Source organism: Hypanus sabinus, chromosome X2 (assembly GCF_030144855.1).
Source record: "Hypanus sabinus isolate sHypSab1 chromosome X2, sHypSab1.hap1, whole genome shotgun sequence".
NCBI classification, from domain to species: Eukaryota; Metazoa; Chordata; class Chondrichthyes; order Myliobatiformes; family Dasyatidae; genus Hypanus; species Hypanus sabinus.
The window spans coordinates 34,995,939-35,011,492 of NC_082739.1; the positions used below are offsets into that span (position 1 = coordinate 34,995,939).

Here is a 15,554-nt window from a genome sequence, read left to right on the forward strand (position 1 = left end):
CTCTCTGCAACATTATGAAAGGCAGCTTGTTTTGTAAGTAGCTAATGGTAGGTGAGGTTTGAGAAAAAACCTGAATTTTACTTAACCACATGCATAACAAGTCATTACATAATGAAGGGTGTGTTTAGGTGGACTTCCTGCATCTGAAGTGCTCCAACTCCACCAGAGCTATTCATGTCAGGTAAGGACTCAGTCCATTCTGTTGCAAAAGCAACTGGAAAGGGTTGTTGCTTTGCTCTGTTTCAGGTAAGTAGAATTTTTATTCGTGTTGCTCTCAAGTAAACGGCAAAGAATAAAATTTTAGGCCATCTTTCCATGGCTCACAATTTCTTGCTGTATAGTTTGCAATTGACTTCCGTTACAGCTTGCAGGCGATACTTAGCAGATAGTAAAACCAACGTGCTCAATTACATGTACGGATGTTTTGAGTCTGTGTTGAGGCACACACAGGAAATGGTTTAACCAGCAGCGGTTAGGGTTTCTAACTTGTTCAGCTTCCTTCTTCCTGTTTAGAATCCAGGCTTAAAGTTAGTTGAAATTTGAGGAAACTGTCAGTGGGTGCTGTGATGCCCAGCCTGTGTCCCTCCGAACTGAGGTAACCGACTACGATAGGAAACCACATGTTCTCAAGACGGTGCAAGTCTGAGGGTAAAATATAGGTAAGTGAATTATGTTGAGTGAATTACAAAGAGGCCTGTTTTGCTCAAGCTATCACCTAGTTATTAGAAGGTAAAAAAGATCCACAAGGTTAAATTATGTAAAAGATATCATTACTCAAAACATAGGAAGCCTGCAACTGCTTTATTGATGAGAGAAAGACAGATGCTACTTTAATCAAACTAAACAGGACAGATAGGCTCCAACCTGCATAACTGGATGAAGGTGACCTTGTCTTTGTTCAAAGATGCAGCTTTGATAATAACCTGCATGAACTGATGGCACAGCTGGAGTAGATAGGTGCAATCGAATATCTATGATAAAGGTTTTGTAGCAAAATGAGTGAAGGTTGGAAATTAAGTGTTCTGGAATACCAAACTTTTAGAATGAGAAGGCAAAATGGAGAAAGAAAAGATCTAGGCCTGAGAATAAAGGATGTGGGAGCTTCACACACAAAATGCTGGAGGAACTCAGCAGGTCAGGCAGCATCTTTGGAAAGGAATATATTGTAAGGAGTGTCTGACTGTGTGGCTTCCCTCTGGGTGATCTGGTTTCCTCCCACATTCCAACAATGTACTGCTTAATTGGTCACTTTGGTTGTGTTTGGGTGACACAGGCTTGTTGGGCCGGAAGGGCTTGTTACCAAATAAAGAATATATTACTGGCAAGGCCAGCACTTATTGCTTCTGAGAATGTGATGGTGAGCAGCTTTCTAGAACCACTGCAATGCTTTTGGCATAAGTTCTCTCACAGTACTGTTGAGTAGAGGGTTCCAGGACGATGATATAATTTCAAATCAGAATGGTGTGCGACTTAGAGAAGAAGCTGCGTGCGGTGGTGTTCCAACATACCTGCTGCCTCTGTCCTGTCACTTTCAATGACTGGTACAGGCCATTCCCTGATCACAAATGACTGAATTATGGACACTTCTACTTATAAAAATCTCACATTATATTAAATTCAGATGCCTGATACAAATACATATGTCCATTCCTATGAACAGCAGAACTATCTTCTTTTTCCAGTAGCTGTTCTGTCTTGTGAGCTGTTGATGCTATTCATTACAATACTGTGGAGATGTGGTTATTACAGTGAGTGATTTTTTTTGTGTAGTTTCCGACATGGACAGAATCGATTTATGGACATCTATAAAAATGGAACCAATTCATTACCCAGGGACAGCCTCTACATCCATTCCACCAAGTCCCTCTGCTCCTGCACCCCCTTAGAATAGAATCCTTTCTATGTATATCACAAAAGAGCAGTGGGGGGGGGGAGAGAGAGAGAGAGAGGTAGAGAATAGCATAGAGACAGTTTGATAGCAGATCAACAGGGAGAAAAGGAAGTCACCTGGGAAAGGAAGATTGCAGCTAAGGAGGCAGATCAGCAAATAAACAGAGGAAACAGAAGATCATTTGGCCCCTTGAGCCTGCTTCTCCATTCAAGAAGACCATGGCTGAGGTTATATCTCTACATTACTTCAATTGATTTGCAGTATATTGAGAGGTGCAATGACTGTTTTTAAAGGACCTGATGACTGAGCCTCCATTGACCTTGACTGTCAAGAATTTCAAAGATTCTCTGGGTGAAGAATTTTTTTTTTTCTTAACTTTGCCATGAATGACTGACCCCTTCTTTTAAGGCAATGGCCCCAAGTTTGAAACAGCTGAGACTGGGGAAACATCATGCCTGTACCTATTCTTTCAAGCTGTTAAATAAATCTCAGAATCAAAATCAGAATTGTATTTATTGGGACTTCCGGTGAGGCACAAGGTGAGATGGCAGCACTGCACGGAGCGCTGACGTATTACCCTCCTTTTTCACGTTCTGTAGGGCTTATAGATGGTCTTACTACAAGTTTGGGTTGGAGAAAGATCTAACTAAAGACATGACCTCAAAAAAAAAGACCCAAATTCAACAAAGAAACAAGATACCAGCAGGCGACACCAAGCTAGCGATTGATCTGAGGAAATGGCTATGCTAATTAAGCTATTTATGCTAATTAAATGGTAACGGAAATGGAATCTCTGCAAGAAACGGTAGCCCACGTGCTAAAGAAGTTGCTGGAAAAGGCTCTCGACGCCATATATTCTCGGCGGAGAACCGTAACGTTCCCCGGTCGTTAAAGGAGCATTCATGCTAAAAAAAATATTAGCACAGTCTTCAACAAAATAGGCAACATTTAGGTTAGCTGACGAAAGAATGAGCAAGATACTAGCTCCTGCCGCGGAGGTGACTAAGATACCGAAGAAATTAAACAACTCGGATCCAGGAGAAACAATGTACGGTTAGTCAACCTACCGACAGGCACCGTGGACGACGATCCGAGAGACTACCTTCAGGAGATGCTGCCTAATTGTATTCCAGCGCTCAAGAATTCCCACAGAGATGGACAGAGCACGTAGAATACTTTCCAACAACACCTCTAGACAGCGGACGATTGTTTTTAGGCTTCAACGGCACACCGACCGGAGGGCGCGAAGAAAGCCAAACCTACTCTCCCCGATGGCACCCAGCTGCAGTTCTTCGCCCCGGTACGACGCAGGGATACAGGGAGATCCCTGCTAAGCTTTAACAGAAGGGGATTGAACCGTTCCCCATATACCCGGTGATTTTGAGAGTGAATATCAAGGGCATGAGATGTCATTTAACTCGACGGATGAAGCCAAAGAAGCTCTGAAGTCATCGGTGCTCTGAGATGAGATGTGCTCTGGTCCACACGCCCCTCAGGAGGAGATTAAGATTAAGAGCTTGGACCAGCCTGTATGCACAATTTAAAAGGCATGGGCAAGTTAACGTCCTAGGTGTGAAGTTTTCTGGTTATTTTATTGGAAAGTCATTTGATGCACTCTTGTATTCCGTTAATTAAGGGGTCATTTTGTTTCTGAGTGGCAGGTCAGTTTTAAGGCAATGGCTCAGTTAACTTGTTAGTACAAGGATAACATGGTGATATAACTTTGCCTAGAATATACTTTTTATCTTTTACATTTTAAGGTGATATTCAAATGTCATCAAGAATGAAGCTGAAAAACAGCAGTTTGTTCTAAATAACTTTAGTTTAAATTTGAAGAAACTTAGAGACCATTTATTGAACATTTTCATATGAGTTGAATTGTCTCTTCCTAAACCTTACTTATATTATCCTTAATTAATTGGAGGTTGGAGTTATTGGCACTACTGTATATGTACTTAATATTTGTTGGCTAGTGTTTTTTTCTGGGGTCCTTTTCTTTTTATTTCTTTATTCATCAATGTTACGAGTTTGGGAGGTTATATTTTTATTATATCTGAATGTCTATTTAAACTTATGTACTCTCAAACACTTTATTCATGTTTCATTTATGTTTAAAATTAATAAAAAGATTTAAGAAATAACTTTAGTTGTACATATTCATTTCGGGTTATGTTTCCAGTATATTCTTGGGCGCGAGATGAGACGTTACTGGTGTCGTCGCTAAGCGACGGTCTTTTAAAACGGCAGTCTCCTGCAAAACTGCTGTCAGTATCTTGATTGTGTTCTACTATATTTGAGACGGGAATAGTTTTAATTTTATAAGTTAATGGGTTTGACCAGGTTTTTTTTCCTTCTCTTCAATATGATTGTCTATGAGAATTACTTTACCTTTCTAATGTGTTGGTGCTAGAGGGGGAGGTTAATGTTCAGAGCCTGACACTCAGATGTTACAAAGTAAAGGGTTGAATGTGAGGGCTGATGGGAAGGGGGTAACTCAGGGCTCCACCACCAACTTACAACAACAGATCCAGGGGAAGATGAGTACGGATAAATTAGAAAATCTTACTACTGTATCATTTAATGTTAGAAGATTAAATTCAACGTGCAACCGTTCAAAGGTTTTGGATTTCTTACTCAGAAAGAAAATGGATATCGCGCTGTTACAGGAAACACATGATATTCCCAGGGTTCAAAACTGCTTTTATAAACCTGTTGTGGCATCAACTGATGGTACTTGTATGAAAGGAGTTATGGTGTTAATGAGACGTATTAATGTATCAATTGAAAGGACTGGCGCCGACAATGAAGGACGTCTAGCTTTTTGCTGTACATCCATTCAGCCTATATGCCCCAACTATATTCAAGGTTGAACTTTTTTCCCTCAATTACCTCACAATTACTGAAGTTAAGTGATTACCAACTATATTTTGGTTCGGACATGAATGCTTTGGTAAACAATAACCCGATAAATCTTCCTCAACTGTATCAAGCTCTCAAGAATCTGCTTCCAAAGCACTTAACCTTTTTCTACTGGATTTAAATTTAACTGATGTGTGGAGGGTGCATAATCCATCTGCTAAAGACTATACCACCTTCTCCACAAGACATAGAACTTTCTCTCAGATAGATTACAATCTTATATCCTCTGGTTTGTTGCCTTTGGTACATTCAATAGAATATTTGCCCAGACATTTACCTGATCACAACCCAGTCATATCTACTTTTAATTATGGCAAAATCAAAGATAAGGCTACTAGGTCATTTAACTCCACCCTTCTTAAAAAAAAAAGACTAATTTCTGACACAACTGAGAACAAAACTGATGGAATTTATAAATTTAAGTTAAAAATAGTGTCTCGGATATGACAGTGGTTTAGGCCTCCATCAAGGGTTTTTTTTTAAACGAAATAATGCCATATAGTTCAGTTCCCACCTACATAAAAGCCGGCTTCAAAAGATTTCCACCCTAGAAGAACAATGTAAGGTTTTGGGGAATGATCTCAAAAGGAGATACACCGTAACAAAAGAAAATGAGCTCAAAACAAGTAGGATTAAATGATTTATTAAGAAGCAGGGCAGAATATATGATCCATATAACCAAACATAAGTATGATGCAGAAGGCAGCAGACCGAGCCATCTTCTGGCACTAATACTCAAACAACAGGAAGCTAAAAGGTCTATACAGTACCAGTGATTAGATGTGCTAAATATCTTCAACAGGAAATAAACAAGACATTCAAGAATTACTTTAAAGAACTGTATATAAGTTGCTCAGTTCCTTCTGAGAATGACTTAGTTGATTTTTTTTTTAGTGGATTGGACCCCCCTATGTTGTCATTAGAGGACACCAAAACCCTAGCTCTATTAAACTGGATGAGTTACTTAAAGCAGTCAAAGCTACAAACAGAGGCGGTACGCTAGGTATAGATGGCATACCTGTGGAACTTTACCTAGCACTTTGGGATATTCTTGGACCAGTACAATTAGAAACATTAAATTATGCTATTGGAAATGGCACTTTCCATAGAGATCTAAACACAGCCCTGATCACAGTTATACCTAAGCCCGGTAAGGACCCCTTGGAGTGTGCCAATCACCGTCCAATCTCCTTGATAAATGCTGACCTCAAGATATTTTCCAAAGTCTTAGCCAGTAGACTCGAGACAATAGTTGGGAAAATAATTAGCCCAGAACAAACAGGCTTTATCAGGGGATGTCTCACAACCGATAATATTCGCCGGCTCTTACACATACTGAGTGCAACACATAAAATCCCGCCTGCCTGTGGCCTGCTACTTCTAGATGCTGAAAAAGTGTGCAATCACCTTGAATAGCCATATCTTTGGAGAGTTGTAAAAGAATTTAAGTTTGGCAATAAATTTATCAATATGATTCAAACACTGTATGCTAATCCTTCAGCCCTGGTATGTGTGGGAGGAGGTTTCTCAGAGTTATTTGACATAGGACGGGGTACACGACAAGGGGACCCTTTGTCCCCTTTAATTTTTACTGTATCTATTGAACCGCTTGCACAGTTAATTAGAAACCCTCCTCAGATCTCCCCTATTACAATAGGTACAACATCACACTCGATATCACTTTATGCAGATGACACACTAGCTCATATGGCAAATGTTCAACAAACTCTCCCCTATGTTTTAAAAACACTGGAGCAATTTGGATTTCTTTCAGAATACAAAGTTAATCTGTTAAAATCAGCACTGATGCTGATTAATACAGATAAAAGTAAGGTGTCTGTCCCTCCCCAGATTAAGGTTACAAATGAGGTCCTCTACCTGGGTATTAAAGTTAATACTTCCCTATTGTCTGTGGCTAAAACAAATTACTCTTTAAGTTTGAAAAATAGAAGAAAATATTAATAAATGGAGACATCTGCCAGCATCAGTCCCAACCCATATATCGGTCATTAAAATGAACACCTTACCCCGCATTAATTTTATCAGCTCAATGATCCCACTTGCACGTCCAGCAGGACATTGGCAAAAATTGGACTCCTTACTACGATGCTATGTTTGGAACAGTAAATGACCCAATATAAAGTGGTCAACTCTACAATTCAAAAAGTCGGATGGGGGATTGGCATGTCCAAATTTTAAACTGTATCACTGGGCATTTGTATTAAAAAGTCTTAGCTATTGGATGGAGGAGGATAAAGATTCACCATGGAAAAATATAGAACGAGAGCTAATAGCACCAATAAGCTTAAAGGACTTTCTCCTTATAGGTATGTCTACCAAAAATGTAATTTGTATTATGGTCCAATTTTAACCCATATGCTACAAGAGCAGCAGAAAAATTCCTAAAATTTAAAAGCATATGGTGCAAATCATCTCCATTATGGAACAATAATCATTTTTTATCTGGGGGGAAACCATTCACTAACAGAACTTGGGAGGATAAAGGTATTTTCACTCTTCAAGATATTAATGGGGCAAGTGCTATCCTTAGCTTTCAAGAACTGGTATCTCGATATAATATTGATAAACACTCTCTTTTCTTCTACTTTAGAGTAAAATCAGCTTGTAAAGCCTACAAGGTTCCCTGGGGGTCAGATTTAAATGACATCCCATTTTAAGTTGGATACAGAGTGCTCCAAGACAGTTAGTATCATATATCTATGACAAATTAAACTCCTAGAAATATATGCCCACATCAGGAATGAAAGCCTGGGATAGGGACATATCTGAATTGGGACAAGACTAAGACTGGGATGCGATTTGGGATAATGCTGCCGGTGCTTTGAAAAACCCAAATCATTGGTATATACACTTGAAATTTTGTCATAGAGCATATCTAACACCGAGAATTAGACATCAAATGGAACTGGTTCCTGACCCATATTGCTCATTTTGCCCCCACGGAACCGTTGGCTCTTTTATACATGTTGTATGGGAATGTCCAGGGGTTTTTGGTTTGTGGGGGAAGGTTATCAGTACTCTTACAGAAGTAACGGGGGTACAATTACCAATGGACCCCACTGTACATCTTCTAAATGATGACTCCCACCTTTCCCTTACGGAAAAAAACACGCAAAGTCTAGCTGGCAGGCCTGACTGCAGCTAAGAAGATTGTAGTCCAGCATTGGAAGCCTCCTCATGATATTTCAAGTACTCACTGGCTTTGGAGCTTTTTGGACATTTCTTACCTGGAATTATCATCAGCAAGAGTAAATGATGCATGACAAACGCAATCCTAATGTGGACACATTCAATACCTAACTTAAAAGATCTTCTGTTAAAATAGGAATGCTCTGTCTGTGTATGCACTACTATTCAGTTGGTTAGTGGAGGGGAGTGGGGTTGGGGGGAGAGAGGGGTGGAGGAGGGTGGGGGTTGGGGGTGGCTGGGTTAAACAGTCAAAATGTAATTGAATGTAATTTGTTGGTGTTGCAACAAGACATGAAATTTGTTGCATTTTGGCAGCAGTATAGTGCAAAGGCATAACAATTTATATAAAAATACATAAATAGTGCAAATAAAACGGAATTACAAGGTAGTGTTAGTGGATTCATGGACCATTCAGAAATTTGATGGCGGAGTGGAAGACACTGCTCCTAAGTAGCTGAGTGTGGATCTTCAGGCTCCAGTACCTCCTCCCTGATGGTAGTGATGAGAAGAGGGTGTGTCCCAGATAGCGAGGGTCCTTAATGATGGATGCTGCCTTCTTGAGGCAATGCATCATGAAGATGCCCTTAATGGCAGGGAGAGCTGTATCTGTGATGGAGCTGGCAGAGCCTACAACCTCCAGCAGGAGGCACAACAGCAACCTGCAATCCTATGTATTGGAGGCTCCATACCAGGCTGTGATGCAACCAGTCAGAATTCTCTCCACTATCCATTGATAGATATTTTCAGAATCTGTCGTGACATACCAAATCTTCTTAAGCTTCTAACAAAGTATAGCTTCTGGCATGCACTTTTCCTGATTGCGTTGATGTAACAGGTCCAGCACTGATCCTCCAAGGTGTTCATGCCAAGGAACTTGAAGTTGCTCACTCTTTTCCGATGACCTCTTAATGACCTTCCAGCTTCTCCTTCCTGAAGTCCATAATCTGTTCGTTGGTCTAACTGAGATCGTGCCAGGTTGTTGTTGTGACACCACTCAACGAGCCGATCTATCTTGTCTCACTTCGGTTTCAGTGAGATTACCTCTTATTCTTCCAAATTCTACAGACTGTAGACTTCCCTGTTTGATTTCTTCCTAGAGAACAAATCCAATGAATCAATCTGATAAACCTTTGTCGCATTCAATCCACTTGCAATAAGAGCTACCATGTTGTTTGCCTATCTACTTGTTTGCTGATTCTGTATAGGAACTTTCACTGATTTATATACAAGGACCTCTAAACAATAGCATTGTTCATGAAAATATTTCAAGGATTTTTTGAGTCTTCCATGAACTCAGATACAAAGTGTTTGTCTAATTTCTTTGCCAATGTAGTTTCCCATGCCTCAGTCTATAAGGAACTCAGGTTCACTTGGTATTTTCTTCCATTTTACATCTGAAAGAAACTTCTGCAGGCCACAAGATGTTTTCCACTAAATTACTACCTTTTTACTTACCCTTTTCTTGTTAATATATTGATTCCCTTTTGCAGAATTTTGAAATGTTTAGCTTATTTACAGTACTGTCTAAAAGTTCAAGTGCCTAAGACTTTTTCACAGTACTGTATCTGTCAATGTGGAGCAGAGAGCAAGTTTGTAAATCTGGTGGGAGGAAAGGATGTTGGGAATGGCCAGGGTGGAACGTCAATAGGAGGGGTGTGGGACAGGTGGCAGAGAAGGGGTGCCAGGGCTGGGGGGTGGTGCAGGCACAGCCACACTCAGCCCTGAGACACCAGGCAAGGTCATTTGATTCCAAACACTTGGTTTACTGATCATTACAGAATGTCCCTCTGGTGCTTCCCGCTCCCTCCCCTCAACCTTCCCTTTTTCCCAACCATGATTCCCCTCTCCCTGGCTCCTTCCCACTCTCAGTCCACAATAGAGACCCATATCAGAATCAGGTTTATTATCACTCATGTGTGTCATGAAATTTGTTTTTTTCAGTAGTACAGTGCAATACGTAAAATTACCTCAGTACTGTGCAAAAGTCTTAGGCACCCTAGCTATAAGGTATATATTTGCCTAAGACTTTCGCACAGTAATGTACAGTAGTATTTTTAACAACCATATAAGCCTTTTCATTGAATTTAATATCTGGTTAGTCACAGCTGGACCACTTTTCCTGTTGGAAATGTGTCCTTTAAAGGGATATATTCAGTATCTGTTATAAAGTGTGTACTAATTCTTTAAGCATTACTCATTGCTTGTTTTGCTCACAGTTTTTAATATAGTTTCCCAAATTAGCAAAGCAGATTCATTCTTCATAATTTGCTGCCCTTAAATATGAGACCGTGGCACTGGACTGAATTAAATGCAAGAAGTGGAGCCTAAGCAGCAGATAGAAAAGGACAAGCAGCTCAGGGAGAGGTGACGAGCAGCAAAAAGAGGGAAAGTGCTGAGAGAAAGGGTTAGCGGAGGTTACTGGGTGGAAATAATCTTGGCATTCTGACATTATTAACGGCACCTCAGAATCTTGAGCTGTTACTTGGTTGACTTTGCAGAAGGTAACCCGATGGAGGGCTCAACCCCTCAACTCCAATCTTCTTGGGACAAAAATATCTCCAGGAAACGCAGAGCCTGGGCTCAGAGCAGAGGGCAGCGGCAGAACGTGGAAGAAAACCTCAAAGGAACAGGCTGCAGAGCAGGTAAGAACACAAGTGGCAACTAGTCCCTTGCTTGATCCCTTGCTCATTACGCAGCACAGCACACTAACAGGTGATCACTTAGATGACATTTTTATTTTATTATATTATGATATTGGTCTTGGGCACATACACGTAGTTAGGATGCCTAAGACTTTTGCACAGTACTGTATTTAACAACACTGAGCAGAGAGTGTGTTTGTAAATCTGGCAGGAAAACAAAGATGTTGGAAATGGTGAGGGTGGAGTACCGCGGGAGAGGTGTGGGTCAGGTGGCAGAGAAGGAGTGCCAGCGGCAGGGTGAGTGTGGTGCAGGTGCAGATACACTGAGCCCTGAGACACCAGGCAAGGTCATTTGATTCCAAACAATTGGTTTATTGATCATTACAGAATGTCTCTCTGGTGCTTCCCACTCCCCCCCCCCTCCCTTCCCCTTTTCCCAACCATGATTTCCCTCTCCCTGCTCCCTTTCCATTCTCAATCCACAATAGAGACCCATATCAGAATGAGGCTTATCATATGCCATGAAATTTGTTTTATTTTTGTGGCAACTGGACAGTGCAATACATAAAATTACTACAGTAGTATTCAAAAGTCTTAGGCACCCTAGCTATATACTATATATGTGCTTAAGATTTTTGCACAGTACTGTAGGTACCTTTGAGATCACTGTCGTGAGCCTCCTTAAACCACTGTGGTCCTTCTGCTAAAGGTACTGCATACAGAAGATTTGGCAACTTTGACCTTGGTTTGATAAAGATGTCATGTGACTTAATAGGTAACTTGTAAGTGGTGCCATTTGCAATTCCATAATGTCTTTGTTCTTTTAAGTGGCAGAGATGACAGATTTGGAGATAGAAAGAACTCCTTGAATTAATTCAGTGAATTTCGTAGATAGTACACAACAGTGCAGCTCTATAAAACCCTGGTTAGACCACACTTGGAATATTGTGTTCAATTCTGGTCAGCTCATTGGAAGCTGGATGTGGAAGCTTTAGAGAGGGTGCAGAGGAAATTTAATAGGATGCTGCCTAGATTAGAGATCATGTCTTATGAGGAAGGGTTGAGCAAGTTATGGCTTTTCTCTTTGGAGCAAAGGAGGATGAGAGGCTACTTGAGAGATATATATTATGAGAGACATAGACAGAGTCAACATCCTGAGTATTTTTCCCAGGGGGCAATGGCTAGTACCAGAGGACATCCATTTAGAGTGAGTAGAGGAAGATTTAGGGGAGATGTCAAAGATAATTTTTTCTCACACAGGTAGTGCTAAGTTGCTGGAATACACTGTTGGGAGTGGCAGAGGCAGGTATATTAGGAACACTTAAGACACTCTTGGAGAAGCACATAGATGAATGAAAAATGGAGGATTAAGGGTTAGATAAATCCTAGAGTAGGTCAAAAGGTCAGGACAACATCATGGGTTGAAAGGCCCCTACTGTATTATACTGTTCTATGTTCAAGTCTGCAGGACACTAGTGGTAGTGAAGATGTTCTGTCACGGACTGAGTGCCAAGCAAATGCACTGCTTTCCTTTGGAGGGGTGCTGAGCCACTTGGCTGTTGTTGACAACTGTGCTCATTCATCCAAATGGAATGTGTTTTCTCAGTCTCCTACCTTGTGCTTTGAAGATGAGAGAAAGGATTGGGGAAGCAGGGCTGTGATTCCTCTATTTAGAATTCTCAGCCTCCACCTACTCTCTTACTCGGAGGTCCAAGCAGCATCTGTTGGGGCAAAGAAGTGGTCTGTGTTTTGGGTCAGGACTCTGCAACAGGACTGAGAGTGCAGAGGGAAGATAGGCGGTATGAAGAGGTGAGAGGGAGGGGTGAGACAGGTGCTGTTTGGTAATAGGTGAATCCAGGTGAGGTGGAGGAAGATGGAGCCAGATGGGAAGGGAAGAGAGGGACTGGTAGGTGAGGTGGAACCAGACAAAAGAGGATGTGCTGGATATTCACTTTCCAGGGTCCAAGAGGCTTATTGCTAACCTCAGCTTTTGAGCAGTGTGCCATGACCTTCCCAAAGTTGATTGTGACAAAGTTAAACTTTAAACAAATATTCTTTGCTCAGCTTTTTGTTGTAAACAAGAACCAGTCTTCAGTTCTTAATGTAAATTGAAAGCAATGATTAGAATGTAGTTGGAGGCAAAGTGAAGTGACCAGGAAGCCTCTTGTCTGCATTGGTCAAACAAGAAGGAATGACAAGGAGAATGATAGAAAGACAAGGTTACTGAAAGAAAAACTTGAATTCATTTCTCAGCCATCAGTTTCTGTGATGGACAATTAGTTTGGCTGCAACTCATTAGTATGTTCTTCTAGTTCATAAGAATTGTACCTGCATTTGGAAATCCTTTGTAGTTTGTGAATCTCTTGTAATTTGTAAATATTTTATAAATTAGAAATCCTTTGTAAGTGTGTTAAGAATTATTGTCTGAATTTAAATGTGTATCATTAAAAATAAACTATGTCTAAACCACTCTGTTAGCCGGAAGTATCTCCTCCTTGGTAGCAAGGGGGCCCACGACTCAAACAGTGGGTATTGGCAGCTAAACTCACCACATAGACTAGATAGGTCTTGATACCATATAACCTCCCTGTAGTGAGGGTACTCATAGACATCTATACTGTAAAATCTTTAGAGTTTAGGGCTTTGCGGACAGAGAACCAAGTACCACCACAACAGATGATGCACAGATGGATTCGTCCCATACCTATTGCTGCTGATATCCCTAGTGAGCACCAACTCAGTCTAATGGATTCTATCAACTCCTATACCTGCCCTCCTATTTCTATCTTCAATTAGCTGTTCAATTTAATAATTTCTTCCCCCTTTTGCTGCCACTGTACACTAACTTCTTTCCAGCTCCCTGCTACAGTAACCTTAATCTCTTTAAAGATCCTTACCCACCAAGAGATCTGAACAACGGCCAGTTCCAGAGAGAGAGGGCCTAACTACTAGAAGAACGTGGAAAGGGTTACAAGGGAGTTCACTGGAGTCTGGGGAGGCCCATGAGGAGCCAAGGAGAAAGTAAGGATGAGTTTGGAGAATAGCTGCATCGATCCCAAGGAGTAGGAAGGAATCAGGGGCTGGGGGAAGAGGAATGTTTAAAAATGGAATGAGCTGCCAGAGGAAGTTAAAGTTAAAGTCTGTCCCAAGCCTTATAGGCTCATCAGGCCAGTGCTTATGGTGGTTTCTGTGGCTTGAAGTGACTGGGAGTATGAGACTTCCCCCCTCCCCCCCAGTAGGATGCCAGTCTATCGTGAGGTTAACTCCAGCATTTTGCCAGTACCCATTTTCAGCTGGGTGGACTGGAGCAATGTATGGTTAAGTGCCTTGCTCAAGGACACAGCATGCTGCCTTGGCTGGGGCTTGAACTCACGATGAGGAAGTGTTCAGTTTTGATTTAAACCCATAAACTGACTATTTGGCCTAATTTCTCCATGCCAACATTTACACTCAACCTGAGCCATCTTCCTTCATTTAAACCTATAAGTATGATACTCTATTCCCTTCTCCCTCATATAGTCATCCAACCTCCCCATAAAATGCCTTTATATTATTTGCCTCAACCAAATGGTCTGTGCATAAAAGCACTTCCTGGTAGGATTCCTTGGTGATTTTCTTTTTTGACTGTTACTGGTTTTGCTCTTTCTCACAGAGAGACCTTCTCTCTGTTTCCACTCTTACATGGAGGAATAACCTACAGGTGATGGAAATAGGAAGTAGAAAAAGTTTAAAGTAAATTTATTGTTGAAGTCCATATACATCACCATATACTAACCTGAGATCCATTTTCTTGTGGGCATTTACAGTAGATACATAAACACAATAGAATCAATGAAAAACTACACTAAGTGCAAAAGATGACAAATTGTGCAAATACAAAATGAAAAACATAATAAGACTGAGGGCATGAGTTGTAGAGTTTATTAAAGTGAGTCTACGGAGGTGATTGATAAGTTCGTGACCTAAGGTAGAAGGAGTCAATTTTAGAAAATCTAGCACACTTATTTTTCAACATAGTCCCCTCCTACATTTACACACTTGGTCCAGCAGTCATGGAGCATATGGATCCCTTCTTTGTAAAGTGGTCCACAGCAGGAGTAATTGATAAGTTTGTGGCCTAAGGTAGAAGGAGATGAGTTATACAGCTCTCGTTATATGCACGTGCAGTTCAACTCTTTTTGTGAAAATGCAGAAAGTCTGAAGTTAATAACTCATCTCCTTCTACCTTAGGCCACAGACATATCAATCACCTCATGCTGTGGACCACTTCTGGAGGTCCAAGATGCCAATTCTACAAAGAAGGGATCCATATGCTCCACAACCACTGGATTAAGTGTGTAAATGTAGGAAAAATAAATGTGCTAGGTTTTCTAAAATTGACTCCTTCTACCTTAGGCCACGAACCCATCAATCACCCCTTGTATAAATTGGCGAATTAGTTCTGTGTTAGGATGAGTGAAATTATCCCCTTTGGTTCAGGAACCTGATGGTTGAGGGGTAATAATTGTTCCTGAGCCTGGCGTATGTGACCAGAGGCTCCTGTACCTCCTTCCCAATGGCATCAGACATGCACAGACATACACAAATACACGCATACACAGATGACAGACAGACACACAAACACCCGCCCATCCACACATACACGCATAAGTATGCACATAAACATGTGAACAAAGTTCAAAGTTCAACATAACTTTATACCAAAGTATATGTATTTCACCATATACAACCATGCGATTCATTTTCTTGTTGGCGTACTCAATAAATCTATAGAGTAATAACTATTACAGAATCAATGAAAGACTGCTCAACTTGGGCAATCAGCCAGAGTGCAGGAGACAACAAACTGTGAAAGTACAAAGATAAAGAAATAATAATAAAAAATAAATAAA

General features: G+C 40.8%; 1 protein-coding gene across 1 annotated transcript in view; it reads left to right on the top strand.

The window, feature by feature from the left end:
- Positions 1 to 354: 354 nt before the first annotated feature.
- The window catches only part of LOC132385312 (protein ITPRID2-like), a 34,780-nt gene continuing 19,580 nt past the window's right edge, over positions 355 to 15,554 (top strand). Inside the window, exons 1-2 of the mRNA XM_059957331.1 lie at positions 355 to 659; positions 10,519 to 10,662. Of these exons, the coding sequence (XP_059813314.1) occupies positions 10,530 to 10,662 (133 nt within the window). The 5' untranslated portion in view covers positions 355 to 659; positions 10,519 to 10,529. The remainder of the gene's footprint in view (positions 660 to 10,518; positions 10,663 to 15,554) is intronic.